Genomic DNA, 21,046 nt, shown 5'->3' with positions numbered 1-21,046 from the left:
AGTCCAAGGAATGGATCTGACAGGGAATGCAAAATAACGGTTCTAGGGTTTCACAGACAGCTACGAGAGAACACAGATAAGCAATACAATGGTATCGGGAAAACAACAAAAGAACAAAATGAAAGTTCAACCAAGAAACTGAGAATAAGAACCAAGCAGAAATTTGGGGGCTGAACAACACAATGACTGAACCAAACAACTCAACAGAAAGCTTTAACAGCTAGCAGAAGAAGGAATCAGTGACATACTGGGGAATATCCACTGAAATTGTCCAATCAGAGGCACGCAAAGAACAAAGAATGAAAATGAATGGAGAAGCCCTGAGTGGCGTAGCTTAGTGGATTGAGCGTGGGCTGCGAACCAAAGCATCGCAGGTTCGATTCCCAGTCAGGGCACATGCCTGGGTTGCAGGCCACGGCCCCCAGCAACCGCACATTGATGTTTCTCTCTCTCTCCCTCCCTTCCCTGTCTAAAAATAAATAAATAAAATCTTTTTTAAAAAGAAAAAATGAATAAAGAAAGATTACAGGGCTTATGGGACACCATCAAGAGAAATGATGAAAGCATTGTCGGAATCCACAAGAAGAGAGGAAGAAAGGGGGAGGAAGTTTATTCAAATAAATAAGGGCCGTAGCCATAATCAGGATGGCAGAGTAGGTAATGTTGTGCTGGCCTTCCCCTACAGCCACAGCACAATTACAACTGATTGATAGAACAGCCACCATTGAGAACCACCTGAAGACTATGTGAACCTAACTCCTGTAACGAAGGTTATCAAAAAGCCACCTGGAGACTGGCAGGAGGGGCAGAGATAGGGAATGGGGTGGTCCCACAGCCGTGCATGGTGGTTGAGAATTGGGAGGGGTATCTCGGCGGCAGAGGTCTCTCCTGAGGTGCAAGGGGTCCCAGACCCACGCTGGGCTCACCACCCCAGAGTGCCAGTGCCGGGAAGAGGAATCTCCCCAACATCTGGCTGTGAAAATCAGCAGGGACTCCATCCTGGTGAGATGAAGAGCTGCTGTACCTATAGGAGTCCCCCTTCAAGGGCAGGGACTCTGAACACAGATCCAATGGCTCAGAAACACTGGTCCTAAGCTCCACAGAGCTTGCAAAGCACCTGTGGGACTTACGGGGAGGAACTGGGTCATCTGGCTGCAGCACAAGGGCTGAAAGGGCAGCTTTCTCTCGGACCGAGGTGCGGTCAGGGACTTCCGATCTTTGCTGATGGCTCACAGCCAGCGGGCTAGGCGGAAGTGCTGGCAGGCAGGGATGTTCCTTTGTTGAGCCCTTCCCCCACATGGCTCGCAGGGGAAGATGGGTATCAAATCCGAGTCTCCATTAACTTGACTAACACCGCTCACCCAACCCTGGTAATTCCTTAGGACCGTGCCACACCCAACTCACATGCCTAGACCTCTCTCCATGGCTGTTCCACACAAGTGGACGGCCGCAGCCCGTGCTGCAGAATTTCCCAAAATCTCTCAAAGGTCCACAAACCTCCAGCTTCAGCTTGCCCCGTACACCTCACCAAGTGGCTGCAAGCCTGGCACTAGTGGTGGTCATCCTCGGTTCACAGCATAGCCTCTGCCAGGCACCTTCAAGCCCAGCACCAGCAACTACCAACCACAGAGCACGTTGTAGGTCCTACCTTCTGGCCCTAGGCCAGCACAGGCCATGGCTGACCTTGGCCTGCACTGGACCCCTCCCAAGATGTCCTGCAGCCAACATGCCCAGTATCAGGCTTCAGAGCACTGCCCCATGAGCTCCACAGACGACACAACCAGAGGGTGCACTGGGTAGGCACCAGAGCCCCACTATAACAAATCCCACTCTGTGAGGTCCTCCCCCACACAACACCTCATCACCTGTAGTATTGGCCATTCATCACAGCCAGTCAACCCGAGGGCCCATCCCAACCACAGATGTGCCAAGAGCAATCAAGGTTCAACTACAACAGGAGGGCACACACCCCCCACCCCCCAGCAGCACCACTCCCCCCACCAGATTACAGAAGCAATAAAGGTTGCTGCTCAGCTGACTGTGGCGGACTGACTCTCCCCCGCATTTTCCAGGTCCAGCCGGGCCCACTGGGGCTGCTGGGGGTGGCCATGCGCACTGTACCTGCCTGCTTCCAGGGGCCACCATTAGCGTGACTGCAGGATGCTGCATGTAGCTGTGCTCATACAATGTGGGAATCCTGGTAACTACCACTCCCATGAAGACGGAGAACATGCCAGTAGCTCTCGAGCCCTCCTTTTGCTCCAGGCCAATCACGGGCCCAGCATTAGTCCTCCTGAGGGTTACTGCTGTCTGACCTTTCCAATAAGCATTCGTGTCTTTTGAAAGGGTAACAATTGCTCTTTCCTAAATAACCCCTCCAAAGTTATCAAGGATAAATGACCTGACATGAGAAATTGACTACCTTGGTAAAACACACTCTACATATACACCACTGTAGAAGGCATACGCCTACAATTAGACAAATACCTGTGAAGTGATCAAGCCGTGTAACAGGACCCAATGGAAGAAAAGGTGCATTGCACCTCCAGAAGTCCCCTTCTGGGAAGGAAGCCGAATGGAAAAGTCCACATCCTGCAGGAGTCCATCACAGGGCATTCTGAGAAAGCCAGCCTGTAGGGACAGATGCACACTGGTGGTTGTTGGGGTCTGGGGGTTGAGAGAAGGGAGGAATTTGGGGGTGAAGAAAATGTTCTATATTTTGGTGGTGGTGGTGACTCTGTGACAATATGCATTTATGAGGACTCAGAAAACCCTGTGTGTAAATTATGCCTCAGTAATGCCCAACTTTAAGTGAAATTGTAAAAAGTACATCACAACTGCATATTTATACTTACTATTTTTTCTGATGATGATATCATAATTCTCTCCTGCAATCTGATCATGTGGAATGTTTTGTTACTTCATTCACCGAAGTTCGATCAACTTTGTATTCCTCAGATGAATCCACTTCAGTCATTGTATATTATGTACTTTCCTTCCTATGCCATGTAGGATCCTGTCTGCTCATATTGTGTTTCTGATTCTTGCATCCATGTCATGAGTGTGTGGTTGACCCACGGTTTTACTTTTTCAAACTGTCTGTGACAGGACTCAGTATGAAGGTTACCTTCTTGGCAAAAGGAATTAAGGATGGTCCCTCCTTTCCTACTTTTTTCCAAGAGTTTGTGTCAAATTGAAAATATTTATGCCTGGGCTGTATGTCAGAACTCAGTGGGGAAGACTGGAGTTTTGTGAAAAGTGTTTTGACCTTCGACATATATTTTTATGGTTATGGAATGATGTAGCTTACCTATTCCTTCCTCAGTCATTTTGTGCAGGTTATGTTTTTCCAAACATTGGTCACCTTTTTCTAGGTTTCAGATTGAAATAAAATGGTCTGTAACATGCTCTTCCTCCCCACATTTTAATTTGGCTTTGCAGATAGGTGCAAGAGAATAGCCATAACACCCATATACACTTCACCTGGATTCGCTGATTATTAATCATTTTTCACCTCTCTCTCTCTCTCTCTCTCTCTCTTTCTCTGTGGTTTGTTAACTCATTTGTGTGTCTCTCTCCGTGGTTTGTCAAGTCATTTGTCTCTCTCTCTCTCTCTCCCTTCCTTCCTCCCTCTCTAATTGTTTTGTTAAGTAATTTAACTTACTTGAAGACATTATGATCAGTACCTCATCCCTAAATATTTGGCATGTATCTTTCTTTAAAAAAAGAGATTTATGTATTTTTACAGTGAGGGGAAGGGAGGGAGAAAGAGAGAAATATCAATGTGTGCTAAAGAAACATTGATTAGTTTCCTCTAGCACACTCCCAACGGGGGACCTGGCCTGCCAGGCATGTGCCCTGACCCGAAATCCAACCAGTGCCCTTTCAATTTGCAGGATGACACTCTACCCACTGAGCAACAACCATTGGGGCATGAATTTCTTAAGATTTTATTTATTTATTTTTTTAGAGAGGGAAGGGAGGGAGAAAGAGAGAGAGAGAGAAACATCAATGTGCGGTTGCTGGGGGTCACGGCCTGCAACCCAGGCATGTACCCTGAGAATCGAACCTGCAACACTGGTTCGCAGCCCGCGCTCAAACCACTGAGCCATGCCAGCCAGGGCCTGAAGTGCTTCTTCATCTGGAGGTCCCACCCTCACAAGTGTTGCGCCCGCCACCACAAGGTGGACCCATCTCCCTGCTTTGTGCATGGGTATCTGATGCTCAGTGTTGCGATTCTAGTTGGGAAGAAGGTGCCTGGTCAGAGGAGGCCGGACAGGATATGATGGGAAGAGAGCCCCAGGATACCGGACTCCACTGCCAGATTCAGACCTGCTTCCCGCATCTGATGTAGCGGGAGGCTTCTGGGCCAACCAGAGACCCTCGCCCTATTGGCTAGTGCCTTGAGGCATGTGCATACAAGGGGCATGCTGATTGGCAGCGGGTTTTAGACCAATAAATGGGCTTCAGCCTGGTGTCAAAGGTGAGTGGAACACGCCCATTGTTGCGTGACAAGTCATGCGTTGCCTGTGGCAACCGACACGCAGCTTCCTCAGAAGGCTCAGTGCTCCTGCTGCCAGCCAGCGGACTGTCCCGCCAAGGCCACCTTGACCGGGTAACTGTCTCAGCAGAAGCTGAAGTTTTCACACTTGGCAACATGAGCTCACCCGACGAAGACGAGGGATCTGTATCGAGCGCAGAGGTAGACTCAGAGTGCAGGGAGAGGGCCGGCACAGTAGACCTTCCTTTGGGGTCACCACCGAGCAGCGAGGGTGGGGACAAGGGTGAGGGCGAGGGCGAGGGCGAGGGCGAGGGCGAGGGCGAGGGTGAGGTTGCAGGCGAGGGCGGGTTCCCACACCCCGAGGGCTTCCTGGCCCAACAGCATGTGATGGAAGCAGGAGGGCTAGAGCAGCAGGACTGCAAAGGCCAAATGGGATCTCTGGCTGACTTAGAGGGGACACTCGAGGTCTCTAATGGGAATTCCAGAGGGGCTGACTGAGGGAGATACCCAGGGTGTTCACAGGAGCCCCTCCCAAGAGCCCTGTGACAGGGGAGTGTCCACCATGTGGTTGGGACCCAGAGCCTGCTCCCAGTGGTACAGGCATGGTGACCTATGGCTTGGAGGGACTGCAGTTGGCCTCTGGCGCCCCTGCTCCACCTCAGAGAGCCTAAGGGAGGCCTGTCCTGGGAAAGCTCCCCAAAATGTGCTAGGTGTACGTCGAAAGCCAGTGGTAGTTACCAGCATCCATTTGAGGAAGGGGCAGATTTCTCCCTGTGGCCCGTCTCCAAGTCACCGGATGAGGTCAGTGAGATGCGCCTGATAAGGTTGATCATTTCTCAGGATGAAGGAGGCCAGGCCAAACCCACCAGCTCCAATGACACACCCGGTCACTCAAGAACCGACATCAGGCAGAAGTTCCTCCTCATGCGGGGCCCTTGCCTGTCCACTCCACAACGACTCACTTCAGGTGTGGAAAGGCAGGGTATTGATGATCCAGAAGTGCCCTCTAAGAAACCAGAGAGTATGATCAGGGGGAAGGCTGAGGGCAGGCCCAGCTACCTGCCCTTAGTTGCTGTTGCAGGTGGCCTGCCCAAGGCCAATCCAAGGAAAGTGTCCAAGCAGAAGACATCTCAGTGGCGGGCCATAGAAGTTGCTCCTGGGAGTTTCTTTCCTCCCTGGTGGCAGAGAGACTCAGGAGGTCTGGAGGATCCAGCCACCTTTCCCCCGATCTCCGATGTGCTGCTGCCTGGGAGGGGGCAGGAGGCATTCTTTGGTCCCTTTTGAAACCAAAGAGTCCAAGCCCACTGGCACAGGGCCAAAGTCAATGACATGGAGGAGGAGGGTGTCCAGGCCTGTGGTGGGAGAAGAAGATAAGGAAGAGAAAAAAGATGGATTCCCAGAGAGCCAAGTGAGTATCAGGCCATGCTCCTCCCTGGTTCCCATCCTTCTCCTGCCCAGCCCTGCACATCTTTACCTATGTGTCCTCTGTCTGTTACTCGGAGGTTGTTATTGGGTGCCCTCCATCATTAGAATGCCCGATCAGGGTGGTTTTAGAATGGCAAACCTTAAGACAGCACTGCTTGTGTCGTGGGCAACATACTGCACAAATGGTCAGTTTCCTAGCCTCATCCACCAGAGAGTGGCCAAGATGGCAGGCATGGCTGGGACAGTGGATTAGGATCAGGGACACTTTCAAAGTTTGGGCTGCAAAAGTTAGGTATATGGATGCATCAGCTGCCTGACTCCTACCTCATAGGTACTCCCCAGCCTCCCCTTGCAGGGGGCCTGCTTTCTCTGCACCCCACTGTTCTCTCCAGCTCAGCTCTGCCTCCTGGCCCAGGGCTGCCTGAGGGAGGATGTGCTGAGGAGCTCAGTCTCGGAACTGCCTTTCCTCTCCCCTGCCCCACCCCAGCCCCTACACACACATAAGCACACACAAGCCCACACTCACCCATGTGTACACATCCTGAGTTCAAATCAATGGGGACTTTTTGTTTCAGTCTCTGACACAAGGGCAGAGACTACCCTTTCCTTGTGGGCATCATGGACCAAGAGGCACTGGCACCATGAACAACAGACACACCCAGGATCTGGCACACTCAGAGCCCTTGGCACTGCTTGGGGAAGAAGTCTTGGCCAGTGGGCCCGCACCTTCCAGTGAGTCCCATGAGTTTGCTGGGAGTGGAGAGGACAGAAGACAAGGAGGGAAATGTCTGCCTCTGCCTCTACCTATGGCTGTGGCTCTGCCATGACCTCAGCCTTCTCCCTCCCTCCCTCCCTAGCCAGACAGTTTCTCCTATAGAAAACAGGGTGTCAATAGGCCTGGACCCAAGTCACCTCATCTCCTGTGTGAGATTTATGTGCAGGGGTCATTTGTGGCAGTGTCGCAAACTGCAACTCCAGACCTTGAGTTTCAGCAGAACAGGGCCTTTTCTGATAAGTCCTGTTGGGCCACAGGGCCTCGTCTCCCAGGGGCTGGTTGTGACTGCAGCTCTGCAAGTGTCCAACCCAGAGCCACACACAGTTTTGGGGGCCACAGTCCTGGGTGGGCTGCCCCTGGGACACAGGGAAGGGGGCCCAGAGAGAAACGTGGAGGTACTGGGTAGGGCAGGGGCAACTTTCTGCCAGCAGAGGGAGATGCTGCCTCACCTTAGACTCTGCTAAGCCCTTTCCTCCCTGGGAGCTTTGGAAGCTGTATTTTGTGTTCTTTCCTCTCAGGTGATCTTGACCTTCTTGAAGAACCTCGAAGACCAAAAAGGTTGCAAAAACCACAGCCACAGCAACCACTTGGAGCAGAGGGTTGTCCTTGGGTAATGCTTCCTCTGGCTCCTAGAAATGCAGGCCCAACCTAGACTATGGGATCTGTCTCTGGGTTAGTGACTCATCTCCCACCCCAAACTCCTCACCACCACCACCCCGTACCTCACGGAGGGTACATGCCTCCTTTTCCACTGAGGAGCCCTAGCAGATCTTGCCCCCTAGATGGGAAGAAGGGGTGTCCAGAGGAGAGGAGGCCTGAGTATGCTAATCATTTCTCTTTCTCTTTTGTCTCTTGGCCTAGTGCTGCCATCTACAGAAGGAAATAAGCTGCTTGAAACAACACTGTGGTATGAGGAACATCTGGCATGGCCTGAGTCAGGGCCACCAGCAGACTTACCATGGGGAGGGTGCGGGCTGCACGTCCCAGGGACCAACATTCCTGTGGGGAGGTGAACCAAGCAGCTTGGCCCTGGAGCCTGCCATGCATGCGCAGCCAGTTTTCTGGACAAGGAGGAAAAGTGTGGCTCAGAATGCAAGCACACTGTGGCAGCCCCAACCAGTCCTAGAGCTCTCCTTCCCTAGGACGTCTAGAGATGCTGCCTCTCTGATTTTCCCTTCAATACTGCTGGGTATGGCCTCTGTGGGTCTTGTTTGTCTGACAAGTTCTGAGTGGTTCTGATATGCCCCCAAGCTTGAGCACTCCTGGGCACATGTTGTCCTGCTTGAAAAACATGTCCACCTTCCATTCAGGGGGTGGGGGAGTGAGTCAGGCCCAGGGCTCCTTGGGTAGGGTTCTGCAGGGGGTTTCTGTTGCAGGGCAAGACGCCTTGTCCCAGGGACAAGGGGGATGGGCTTCAGTATCCCTCCCTCTGGAATGACTGCTTATGCCTCTCTGTGTTTCAGCGGCCTTGCAGTCCCTGATCGAGAAGCTCCTGAGACATTAATGTGAGTGTTATGCACACCATGCTCTTTCCCCAAAGTGGTGGCTGTTGAGGAGTGCTGTGGGCTGGTGCTGGTGGGACATTCCTTCCTGACTCTGCCCTGTTTGACAGGTGGAACCAGACCCTTCAGCCAAGAACAGCAGTTGGTACCCTGGAGCTGGGGAACCCTGGCCAAGCTGGATTCTTCCTGTTCCACTTCAGCCAGGGCTTCCTCGTACTCCCTTCTGTTGATTCCTCACCACCTCGTTTGTCAACACTTTTACATTAAAGTCTCCTGAAATTCTGTGGTCTCCGAAAGAAGTGGAGTGTGTGGATGTGGGATTCTGGGCTGGGAGGACCTAGAGCTTCTCCATCTCAGAGCTCTTTGCACAGCAGTAGGCCTGACATTCTGTGGTGGGCTTTTTGCATGCAGGGCTTCGGGGCCAGCATGTGATAGGAGCCCTGCAGTCAGGCCACCTGATGCCCTGGGCCTGGGCTCTGGGTGGCTCTGCCTGGCCACATTGACATTTCCTGCTTTTCCCCTGTAGCCCCTCTTGTGACTCTGTCCTGCTGTCATCTGCATTTGGAGTCTCATCACATTTGTCACTGAATTTTCCCTTGCCTTCAGGAACTCATGACCCCCTTCCAGAGTTCAGTCCCTCTAGCCATCAGTCATCTGTTCCTGGGTGGGTGTTCCATCTGCCCTACATTGCTGTCTGAACATCCTTGATCTCCCCCCAGGGCTTCCCACAGTGGCCTTGTCTGAACCTGTGATTCAACAGGTGTAATAGTGCCCAGTTGAGCTCTTCTCCCTAGTTCCCAGGACCAGTCACTGCGGAGTCCTTCCCTCCCTCTGGGGCCCATGTGCACATGTACACTCACCCAGGAACCTGGGGGATATTTTCCTCCCCTTTAGCTCTCACCTTTGATCCTCAGGTATGAGTCTAGTCAGGTCTTCTCTTGGATTCAATGGAGGGGGTGGAGGCAGAAGCCACAGAGCAGGGTCTTCTAGATCAAAGGGGAAGGTTCAGGGATCATGGAGAAAAAAGGGCACACATTGGTCTCCAGTTAAAGGTCAGGGAATCAGTCTTGTGCTAGGTGGTGGCCATGTTCCAGAAGGAGTGGTCACAACCTTCCTGGCCTCCCCCAGCCAATGCTCCTCCTGTAGCCTAGTCATCTCCACACCTTCCTGTGGAAAGTAGGCGGCCAGTGTCTATGGTGAAGGCAGTTAGTAGGTCTCACTCTTGTTGAATGGTGCCTTTCAAATACACTTGGACCCGCCTGGGACTCAGGTTTTCATGGCAATGGTAGTTCTGAGCCCCAGTTCAGTCTCCCATCCTCCCCTCTTAGGTCACACAAGGTTGAGTGTGACTCTGTTCAATTTCCCCTCACTGACTGCTGGGAATTGGTTTCTTCCTTCAGCCAGCACCCAGCACCCAGAGCTGTGCGGGCCTGGGACTCAGGACACACTTGTATTTGAGAGGGTTGGGGGCTGGTTCTGCCACACTCCATTCCCAAGAGACTGGTGTTTAATACACAAATGAGGGATGGTGTGGATAGAACACTCAAGGTAGGGTGTGTGTGTGTGTGTGTGTGTGTGTGTGTGTGTGTGTGTGAATAAAACTGACCAAGATAACATCCCTTGAGGAGAAACATGTGGTTGGGGGTAAGTCAGTAGTGACTGTGGTCAAGGCCCTTAACACATGGGGGGGAGCAAAAGCAAGTGTGGGATGTACCTTTATCAAGGGGCAGCGTTACATCACCAACACATTGGGGGTGGTGAGTATGCAGAAGTCCCGCCTTCGACAGGCAGGGTGTCCAGAATATGAAAATGTGGGAGTTGGTGGAGGTGGCTGTGGATCATACTTTTGGACCTATGATGTCTAAGCATTCCTAGAGGCAGGGGGTTAGAAACAGGAAATTTATGTCTCAACAAAAATTGAAAAATTCACAGCAATGTCAAAATTAGACTCTTGAAGAACAAAAAGAAGTCAAGAGAAATCAGAGAGTATGTTGAAACAAGTGAAAAGTGAAGCACAACATGTTGAAATGTATCAGAAGCAGCAAAAGTGGTACCAATGGGGGGAGTTCAGATTCAATAAATACCTACATTAGAAAAACAGTGATATAAAAAACCTTAACATTACACCTCGGAGAATTTGAAAAAAACAAACTAACCCAAAGGTAGAAGAAAGAAGGCAATTAAAGTTAGAGGAGAAATAAGTAACAGAGTAAAGGAAGAGTGAAGAAACATGAACAAAAGTAAAAGTTAGGTTTTTCCAAAGCTAAGGACAATTCACAAACCCTAAGCAAGGCTAACTAAGAGTAAACTAGAGATGACTGAAATAACACAAATCAGAAATAAAAGAGGAGACATCAAAATGGATGCCTGAGAAATATAAAAGATCATGACAGACCACAATGTGCAATGATATGCCCATACATTGGATAACACAGAGGACATGGTTACATTCCTAGAAGCATACAGTCCACCAAGACTCAATCATAAAGAAATACAAAAAATCTGGATCAGAGCAGACCAAAATGATGATGCATTAGGTCCCAGATTTCCTATGACCCTACAGAGATCAACAAGTGAAGAGCTGTCCCTGAAAAAAGATTAAAATAAAAAAAAAGAAGGAAAAAAAAAGCGAGCTCTTGGAGGGCTCTAGACTCCACTTCAGAAGTCTTAGCAACACAGTGGAACAAAGGCCCTGGGGATGATGACACAAGAAGAGAAGAACAGCTTCATTGGGCCTGTATCATCCCATCTCCCCAGCAGGCATCATTCAGCACCACAGAGAAATCTCCCGGCTAAAAAGAGTTCCTCTCACCAGGAACTCTGCTCACCTCAGCAGGGGAGCACCCCAACAGCCTTCCAGGATGTCACACAAAGGTCTCAGCTCCATCTCTTCCCATGTAGACCAGCAAAGTGGAGTCATATAGGCCCAGCTGGGAACAAGAAGAAACGCAGGGGTCATTATTAGCAGACATGCAATGGGCACAGTCAGGGAGTGACCTGCTTTGCAGACATACTCAGCAGATTTCACTACAGTTGAAGGCAATGGCCAGCCCCCAGAACCATGAACCCCCTGCATATTTACCCAGCTTTCCCCCTGAAAGGTATTTGTATTCTCTTTTTCTAAAAGATTTTATTAATTTATTTTTGGAGAGGGGAATGGAGCGAGAAAGAGAAGGGGAGAAACATCCATGTGTGGTTGCCACTCAAGCACCCCCTGGGGGATCTGGCCAGCAATCCAGACATGTGTCCTGACAGCAAATCAAACCAGTGACCCTTTGGTTTACAGGCCAGTGCTCAATCCACTGAGCCACACCAGCCAAGACAGTATTTGGATTTTCTGATGCCAGCTTCCCGAGTCCCTTCACATACCCTCCCCTCCACACCTGCCAGAGCTTGGGAGCCATGCTGGGAGCCATGCTGGCAGCCAGCTGGGGGCCTCAGCAGCTACATGAGTGCAGGACGCCAGCCTAGAGGACCGCTGGCAGACCCTCACTGCCATGCCTTTGGTCAGGGATAGCCCTGTCAGCTGTGCACCCGCACACCATCAGGCTGATGCCCAAGTCTGGCCTCCACTGCAGTGTGCATGCCCAGGGGGAGAGTGTGCAGCCACAGGGGGAGCACACCAACAGCCAGGGTCTCTGCACCTGCTTGTGGGCCCAGATAAGGCCCTGCCTTCAGTCCCTGGCTGGCACCAGCATACCCAGCTGTCACCAGACCCTCCATTGGTGCACCTGCACACCCCCAGCCCGAACCCCATCCCCAGCCTCCACTGCAGTGTGCATGCCTACAGACAGAGTGTGCAGGCATGGAAGAGCATGCTGACAGCCAGGGCCTCTGCAGCCACCAGTGAGCCCAGAGTTGGCTCCAGCCATTGCTGCCCACCCTAGTCCCCATCACTATCTGTATCTGCACCTGGCCCCCTGCCACTACAAAAGTACCTGCAGCTGGCCCCCACAGTGGACTGTGTGCACAACACTGGCTCTTGCCATCAACACTGCTTGCTCTGGTCCCTAGCCACCACAACTGGAGATGCCACTGAAGACCCCAACAGACCTTGCAGCCACTGCAGATCCCCTGCAGTGCTCAGCCAAGAGCACACATTTGGTGATGCTGTGGACCCCACTGGCTTCAGCTGACGTGGTATCACACACCCCTGCACCCGGTGCTGTTATGTGCCCCCCACACTTGGTACCCTGCAGCACAATACACAGGCCATGCCATGCTCCAGTGTGCCCCAACCCACAGGTAAAAGGCTTCCCTTACTGAAGGCAGTCCCTAGAGTCTGGAAGACATGATTGCTCCTTCAACTACACAGAAACCTATGCAAGGCTACCAGAGTCTTGAATGATCTGGGAAAGATGACTCCACTAAAGCAAAGGGTAAACCTCCAGTAAGTAGCCCCCAAAGGAATGGCAGTCCAAGGAATGGATCTGACAGGGAATGCAAAATAACGGTTCTAGGGTTTCACAGACAGCTACGAGAGAACACAGATAAGCAATACAATGGTATCGGGAAAACAACAAAAGAACAAAATGAAAGTTCAACCAAGAAACTGAGAATAAGAACCAAGCAGAAATTTGGGGGCTGAACAACACAATGACTGAACCAAACAACTCAACAGAAAGCTTTAACAGCTAGCAGAAGAAGGAATCAGTGACATACTGGGGAATATCCACTGAAATTGTCCAATCAGAGGCACGCAAAGAACAAAGAATGAAAATGAATGGAGAAGCCCTGAGTGGCGTAGCTTAGTGGATTGAGCGTGGGCTGCGAACCAAAGCATCGCAGGTTCGATTCCCCAGTCAGGGCACATGCCTGGGTTGCAGGCCACGGCCCCCCAGCAACCGCACATTGATGTTTCTCTCTCTCTCCCTCCCTTCCCTGTCTAAAAAATAAATAAATAAAATCTTTTTTTAAAAAAGAAAAAATGAATAAAGAAAGATTACAGGGCTTATGGGACACCATCAAGAGAAATGATGAAAGCATTGTCGGAATCCACAAGAAGAGAGGAAGAAAGGGGGAGGAAGTTTATTCAAATAAATAAGGGCCGTAGCCATAATCAGGATGGCAGAGTAGGTAATGTTGTGCTGGCCTTCCCCTACAGCCACAGCACAATTACAACTGATTGATAGAACAGCCACCATTGAGAACCACCTGAAGACTATGTGAACCTAACTCCTGTAACGAAGGTTATCAAAAAGCCACCTGGAGACTGGCAGGAGGGGCAGAGATAGGGAATGGGGTGGTCCCACAGCCGTGCATGGTGGTTGAGAATTGGGAGGGGTATCTCGGCGGCAGAGGTCTCTCCTGAGGTGCAAGGGGTCCCAGACCCACGCTGGGCTCACCACCCCAGAGTGCCAGTGCCGGGAAGAGGAATCTCCCCAACATCTGGCTGTGAAAATCAGCAGGGACTCCATCCTGGTGAGATGAAGAGCTGCTGTACCTATAGGAGTCCCCTTCAAGGGCAGGGACTCTGAACACAGATCCAATGGCTCAGAAACACTGGTCCTAAGCTCCACAGAGCTTGCAAAGCACCTGTGGGACTTACGGGGAGGAACTGGGTCATCTGGCTGCAGCACAAGGGCTGAAAGGGCAGCTTTCTCTCGGACCGAGGTGCGGTCAGGGACTTCCGATCTTTGCTGATGGCTCACAGCCAGCGGGCTAGGCGGAAGTGCTGGCAGGCAGGGATGTTCCTTTGTTGAGCCCTTCCCCCACATGGCTCGCAGGGGAAGATGGGTATCAAATCCGAGTCTCCATTAACTTGACTAACACCGCTCACCCAACCCTGGTAATTCCTTAGGACCGTGCCACACCCAACTCACATGCCTAGACCTCTCTCCATGGCTGTTCCACACAAGTGGACGGCCGCAGCCCGTGCTGCAGAATTTCCCAAAATCTCTCAAAGGTCCACAAACCTCCAGCTTCAGCTTGCCCCGTACACCTCACCAAGTGGCTGCAAGCCTGGCACTAGTGGTGGTCATCCTCGGTTCACAGCATAGCCTCTGCCAGGCACCTTCAAGCCCAGCACCAGCAACTACCAACCACAGAGCACGTTGTAGGTCCTACCTTCTGGCCCTAGGCCAGCACAGGCCATGGCTGACCTTGGCCTGCACTGGACCCCCTCCCAAGATGTCCTGCAGCCAACATGCCCAGTATCAGGCTTCAGAGCACTGCCCCATGAGCTCCACAGACGACACAACCAGAGGGTGCACTGCAGGCACCAGAGCCCCACTATAACAAATCCCACTCTGTGAGGTCCTCCCCCACACAACACCTCATCACCTGTAGTATTGGCCATTCATCACAGCCAGTCAACCCGAGGGCCCATCCCAACCACAGATGTGCCAAGAGCAATCAAGGTTCAACTACAACAGGAGGGCACACACCCCCCACCCCCCAGCAGCACCACTCCCCCCCACCAGATTACAGAAGCAATAAAGGTTGCTGCTCAGCTGACTGTGGCGGACTGACTCTCCCCCGCATTTTCCAGGTCCAGCCGGGCCCACTGGGGCTGCTGGGGGTGGCCATGCGCACTGTACCTGCCTGCTTCCAGGGGCCACCATTAGCGTGACTGCAGGATGCTGCATGTAGCTGTGCTCATACAATGTGGGAATCCTGGTAACTACCACTCCCATGAAGACGGAGAACATGCCAGTAGCTCTCGAGCCCTCCTTTTGCTCCAGGCCAATCACGGGCCCAGCATTAGTCCTCCTGAGGGTTACTGCTGTCTGACCTTTCCAATAAGCATTCGTGTCTTTTGAAAGGGTAACAATTGCTCTTTCCTAAATAACCCCTCCAAAGTTATCAAGGATAAATGACCTGACATGAGAAATTGACTACCTTGGTAAAACACACTCTACATATACACCACTGTAGAAGGCATACGCCTACAATTAGACAAATACCTGTGAAGTGATCAAGCCGTGTAACAGGACCCAATGGAAGAAAAGGTGCATTGCACCTCCAGAAGTCCCCTTCTGGGAAGGAAGCCGAATGGAAAAGTCCACATCCTGCAGGAGTCCATCACAGGGCATTCTGAGAAAGCCAGACCTGTAGGGACAGATGCACACTGGTGGTTGTTGGGGTCTGGGGGGGTTGAGAGAAGGGAGGAATTTGGGGGGTGAAGAAAATGTTCTATATTTTGGTGGTGGTGGTGACTCTGTGACAATATGCATTTATGAGGACTCAGAAAACCCTGTGTGTAAATTATGCCTCAGTAATGCCCCAACTTTAAGTGAAATTGTAAAAAAGTACATCACAACTGCATATTTATACTTACTATTTTTTCTGATGATGATATCATAATTCTCTCCTGCAATCTGATCATGTGGAATGTTTTGTTACTTCATTCACCGAAGTTCGATCAACTTTGTATTCCTCAGATGAATCCACTTCAGTCATTGTATATTATGTACTTTCCTTCCTATGCCATGTAGGATCCTGTCTGCTCATATTGTGTTTCTGATTCTTGCATCCATGTCATGAGTGTGTGGTTGACCCACGGTTTTACTTTTCAAACTGTCTGTGACAGGACTCAGTATGAAGGTTACCTTCTTGGCAAAAGGAATTAAGGATGGTCCCTCCTTTCCTACTTTTTCCAAGAGTTTGTGTCAAATTGAAAATATTTATGCCTGGGCTGTATGTCAGAACTCAGTGGGGAAGACTGGAGTTTTGTGAAAAGTGTTTTGACCTTCGACATATATTTTTATGGTTATGGAATGATGTAGCTTACCTATTCCTTCCTCAGTCATTTTGTGCAGGTTATGTTTTTTCCAAACATTGGTCACCTTTTTTCTAGGTTTCAGATTGAAATAAAATGGTCTGTAACATGCTCTTCCTCCCCACATTTTAATTTGGCTTTGCAGATAGGTGCAAGAGAATAGCCATAACACCCATATACACTTCACCTGGATTCGCTGATTATTAATCATTTTTCACCTCTCTCTCTCTCTCTCTCTCTCTCTCTTTCTCTGTGGTTTGTTAACTCATTTGTGTGTCTCTCTCCGTGGTTTGTCAAGTCATTTGTCTCTCTCTCTCTCTCTCCCTTCCTTCCTCCCTCTCTAATTGTTTTGTTAAGTAATTTAACTTACTTGAAGACATTATGATCAGTACCTCATCCCTAAATATTTGGCATGTATCTTTCTTTAAAAAAAGAGATTTATGTATTTTTACAGTGAGGGGAAGGGAGGGAGAAAGAGAGAAATATCAATGTGTGCTAAAGAAACATTGATTAGTTTCCTCTAGCACACTCCCAACGGGGGACCTGGCCTGCCAGGCATGTGCCCTGACCCGAAATCCAACCAGTGCCCTTTCAATTTGCAGGATGACACTCTACCCACTGAGCAACAACCATTGGGGCATGAATTTCTTTTTTTTTTTTTTAAGATTTTATTTATTTATTTTTTTAGAGAGGGAAGGGAGGGAGAAAGAGAGAGAGAGAGAAACATCAATGTGCGGTTGCTGGGGGTCACGGCCTGCAACCCAGGCATGTACCCCTGAGAATCGAACCTGCAACACTGGTTCGCAGCCCGCGCTCAAACCACTGAGCCATGCCAGCCAGGGCCTGAAGTGCTTCTTCATCTGGAGGTCCCACCCTCACAAGTGTTGCGCCCGCCACCACAAGGTGGACCCATCTCCCTGCTTTGTGCATGGGTATCTGATGCTCAGTGTTGCGATTCTAGTTGGGAAGAAGGTGCCTGGTCAGAGGAGGCCGGACAGGATATGATGGGAAGAGAGCCCCAGGATACCGGACTCCACTGCCAGATTCAGACCTGCTTCCCGCATCTGATGTAGCGGGAGGCTTCTGGGCCAACCAGAGACCCTCGCCCTATTGGCTAGTGCCTTGAGGCATGTGCATACAAGGGGCATGCTGATTGGCAGCGGGTTTTAGACCAATAAATGGGCTTCAGCCTGGTGTCAAAGGTGAGTGGAACACGCCCATTGTTGCGTGACAAGTCATGCGTTGCCTGTGGCAACCGACACGCAGCTTCCTCAGAAGGCTCAGTGCTCCTGCTGCCAGCCAGCGGACTGTCCCGCCAAGGCCACCTTGACCGGGTAACTGTCTCAGCAGAAGCTGAAGTTTTCACACTTGGCAACATGAGCTCACCCGACGAAGACGAGGGATCTGTATCGAGCGCAGAGGTAGACTCAGAGTGCAGGGAGAGGGCCGGCACAGTAGACCTTCCTTTGGGGTCACCACCGAGCAGCGAGGGTGGGGACAAGGGTGAGGGCGAGGGCGAGGGCGAGGGCGAGGGCGAGGGCGAGGGTGAGGTTGCAGGCGAGGGCGGGTTCCCACACCCCGAGGGCTTCCTGGCCCAACAGCATGTGATGGAAGCAGGAGGGCTAGAGCAGCAGGACTGCAAAGGCCAAATGGGATCTCTGGCTGACTTAGAGGGGACACTCGAGGTCTCTAATGGGAATTCCAGAGGGGCTGACTGAGGGAGATACCCAGGGTGTTCACAGGAGCCCCTCCCAAGAGCCCTGTGACAGGGGAGTGTCCACCATGTGGTTGGGACCCAGAGCCTGCTCCCAGTGGTACAGGCATGGTGACCTATGGCTTGGAGGGACTGCAGTTGGCCTCTGGCGCCCCGGTCCACCTCAGAGAGCCTAAGGGAGGCCTGTCCTGGGAAAGCTCCCCAAAATGTGCTAGGTGTACGTCGAAAGCCAGTGGTAGTTACCAGCATCCATTTGAGGAAGGGGCAGATTTCTCCCTGTGGCCCGTCTCCAAGTCACCGGATGAGGTCAGTGAGATGCGCCTGATAAGGTTGATCATTTCTCAGGATGAAGGAGGCCAGGCCAAACCCACCAGCTCCAATGACACACCCGGTCACTCAAGAACCGACATCAGGCAGAAGTTCCTCCTCATGCGGGGCCCTTGCCTGTCCACTCCACAACGACTCACTTCAGGTGTGGAAAGGCAGGGTATTGATGATCCAGAAGTGCCCTCTAAGAAACCAGAGAGTATGATCAGGGGGAAGGCTGAGGGCAGGCCCAGCTACCTGCCCTTAGTTGCTGTTGCAGGTGGCCTGCCCAAGGCCAATCCAAGGAAAGTGTCCAAGCAGAAGACATCTCAGTGGCGGGCCATAGAAGTTGCTCCTGGGAGTTTCTTTCCTCCCTGGTGGCAGAGAGACTCAGGAGGTCTGGAGGATCCAGCCACCTTTCCCCCGATCTCCGATGTGCTGCTGCCTGGGAGGGGCAGGAGGCATTCTTTGGTCCCTTTTGAAACCAAAGAGTCCAAGCCCACTGGCACAGGGCCAAAGTCAATGACATGGAGGAGGAGGGTGTCCAGGCCTGTGGTGGGAGAAGAAGATAAGGAAGAGAAAAAAGATGGATTCCCAGAGAGCCAAGTGAGTATCAGGCCATGCTCCTCCCTGGTTCCCATCCTTCTCCTGCCCAGCCCTGCACATCTTTACCTATGTGTCCTCTGTCTGTTACTCGGAGGTTGTTATTGGGTGCCCTCCATCATTAGAATGCCCGATCAGGGTGGTTTTAGAATGGCAAACCTTAAGACAGCACTGCTTGTGTCGTGGGCAACATACTGCACAAATGGTCAGTTTCCTAGCCTCATCCACCAGAGAGTGGCCAAGATGGCAGGCATGGCTGGGACAGTGGATTAGGATCAGGGACACTTTCAAAGTTTGGGCTGCAAAAGTTAGGTATATGGATGCATCAGCTGCCTGACTCCTACCTCATAGGTACTCCCCAGCCTCCCCTTGCAGGGGGGCCTGCTTTCTCTGCACCCCACTGTTCTCTCCAGCTCAGCTCTGCCTCCTGGCCCAGGGCTGCCTGAGGGAGGATGTGCTGAGGAGCTCAGTCTCGGAACTGCCTTTCCTCTCCCCTGCCCCACCCCAGCCCCTACACACACATAAGCACACACAAGCCCACACTCACCCATGTGTACACATCCTGAGTTCAAATCAATGGGGACTTTTTGTTTCAGTCTCTGACACAAGGGCAGAGACTACCCTTTCCTTGTGGGCATCATGGACCAAGAGGCACTGGCACCATGAACAACAGACACACCCAGGATCTGGCACACTCAGAGCCCTTGGCACTGCTTGGGGAAGAAGTCTTGGCCAGTGGGCCCGCACCTTCCAGTGAGTCCCATGAGTTTGCTGGGAGTGGAGAGGACAGAAGACAAGGAGGGAAATGTCTGCCTCTGCCTCTACCTATGGCTGTGGCTCTGCCATGACCTCAGCCTTCTCCCTCCCTCCCTCCCTAGCCAGACAGTTTCTCCTATAGAAAACAGGGTGTCAATAGGCCTGGACCCAAGTCACCTCATCTCCTGTGTGAGATTTATGTGCAGGGGTCATTTGTGGCAGTGTCGCAAACTGCAACTCCAGACCTTGAGTTTCAGCAGAACAGGGCCTTTTCTGATAAGTCCTGTTGGGCCACAGGGCTCGTCTCCCAGGGGCTGGTTGTGACTGCAGCTCTGCAAGTGTCCAACCCAGAGCCACACACAGTTTTGGGGGCCACAGTCCTGGGTGGGCTGCCCCTGGGACACAGGGAAGGGGGCCCAGAGAGAAACGTGGAGGTACTGGGTAGGGCAGGGGCAACTTTCTGCCAGCAGAGGGAGATGCTGCCTCACCTTAGACTCTGCTAAGCCCTTTCCTCCCTGGGAGCTTTGGAAGCTGTATTTTGTGTTCTTTCCTCTCAGGTGATCTTGACCTTCTTGAAGAACCTCGAAGACCAAAAAGGTTGCAAAAACCACAGCCACAGCAACCACTTGGAGCAGAGGGTTGTCCTTGGGTAATGCTTCCTCTGGCTCCTAGAAATGCAGGCCCAACCTAGACTATGGGATCTGTCTCTGGGTTAGTGACTCATCTCCCACCCCAAACTCCTCACCACCACCACCCCGGACCTCACGGAGGGTACATGCCTCCTTTTCCACTGAGGAGCCCTAGCAGATCTTGCCCCCCTAGATGGGAAGAAGGGGTGTCCAGAGGAGAGGAGGCCTGAGTATGCTAATCATTTCTCTTTCTCTTTTGTCTCTTGGCCTAGTGCTGCCATCTACAGAAGGAAATAAGCTGCTTGAAACAACACTGTGGTATGAGGAACATCTGGCATGGCCTGAGTCAGGGCCACCAGCAGACTTACCATGGGGAGGGTGCGGGCTGCACGTCCCAGGGACCAACATTCCTGTGGGGAGGTGAACCAAGCAGCTTGGCCCTGGAGCCTGCTGTGCATGCGCAGCCAGTTTTCTGGACAAGGAGGAAAAGTGTGGCTCAGAATGCAAGCACACTGTGGCAGCCCCAACCAGTCCTAGAGCTCTCCTTCCCTAGGACGTCTAGAGATGCTGCCTCTCTGATTTTCCCTTCAATACTGCTGGGTATGGCCTCTGTGGGTCTTGTTTGTCTGACAAGTTCTGAGTGGTTCTGATATGCCCCCAAGCTTGAGCACTCCTGGGCACATGTTGTCCTGCTTGAAAAACATGTCCACCTTCCATTCAGGGGGTGGGGGAGTGAGTCAGGCCCAGGGCTCCTTGGGTAGGGTTCTGCAGGGGGGTTTCTGTTGCAGGGCAAGACGCCTTGTCCCAGGGACAAGGGGGGATGGGCTTCAGTATCCCTCCCTCTGGAATGACTGCTTATGCCTCTCTGTGTTTCAGCGGCCTTGCAGTCCCTGGATCGAGAAGCTCCTGAGACATTAATGTGAGTGTTATGCACACCATGCTCTTTCCCCAAAGTGGTGGCTGTTGAGGAGTGCTGTGGGCTGGTGCTGGTGGGACATTCCTTCCTGACTCTGCCCTGTTTGACAGGTGGAACCAGACCCTTCAGCCAAGAACAGCAGTTGGTACCCTGGAGCTGGGGGAACCCTGGCCAAGCTGGATTCTTCCTGTTCCACTTC

The 21,046-nt window shown here is 51.8% G+C and overlaps 2 protein-coding genes across 3 annotated transcripts; both read left to right on the top strand.

Moving 5' to 3' along the window:
• The first annotated feature begins 5,779 nt into the window (after positions 1–5,779).
• LOC123819026 (uncharacterized protein CXorf49 homolog) lies at positions 5,780–8,420 on the top strand. 2 transcript variants are annotated; one of them, XM_045839337.1, is made up of 6 exons: positions 5,782–5,909; positions 6,502–6,658; positions 7,220–7,311; positions 7,563–7,608; positions 8,165–8,206; positions 8,314–8,420. In XM_045839337.1, the coding sequence occupies exons 1-5, from the start codon at positions 5,826–5,828 to the stop codon at positions 8,203–8,205; spliced, it is 420 nt and encodes a 139-aa protein (XP_045695293.1). In that variant the 5' UTR covers positions 5,782–5,825; the 3' UTR covers position 8,206; positions 8,314–8,420. The 2 variants fall into 2 exon arrangements, 1 of the variants encoding a protein (XP_045695293.1); XR_006785763.1 differs by lacking the exon at positions 6,502–6,658 and having other exon boundaries at positions 5,780–5,909.
• A 9,325-nt stretch (positions 8,421–17,745) lies between these two features.
• On the top strand, positions 17,746–20,668 carry LOC123819037 (uncharacterized protein CXorf49 homolog). Its single transcript, XM_045839352.1, has 4 exons — positions 17,746–18,549; positions 19,143–19,299; positions 19,860–19,951; positions 20,204–20,668. Exons 1-4 carry the CDS (start codon positions 17,746–17,748, stop codon positions 20,579–20,581), a joined length of 1,431 nt encoding a protein of 476 aa, XP_045695308.1. The 3' UTR covers positions 20,582–20,668.
• Positions 20,669–21,046: the final 378 nt, after the last annotated feature.

The sequence above is a fragment of the Phyllostomus hastatus genome, unplaced genomic scaffold (assembly GCF_019186645.2).
Source record: "Phyllostomus hastatus isolate PE091 unplaced genomic scaffold, TTU_PhHast_1.1 phas_contig_30, whole genome shotgun sequence".
In the NCBI taxonomy this organism is placed as follows: domain Eukaryota; kingdom Metazoa; phylum Chordata; class Mammalia; order Chiroptera; family Phyllostomidae; genus Phyllostomus; species Phyllostomus hastatus.
Note: the sequence above shows the minus strand (reverse complement) of the source record. Positions and strands in the feature narration are given on the sequence as shown.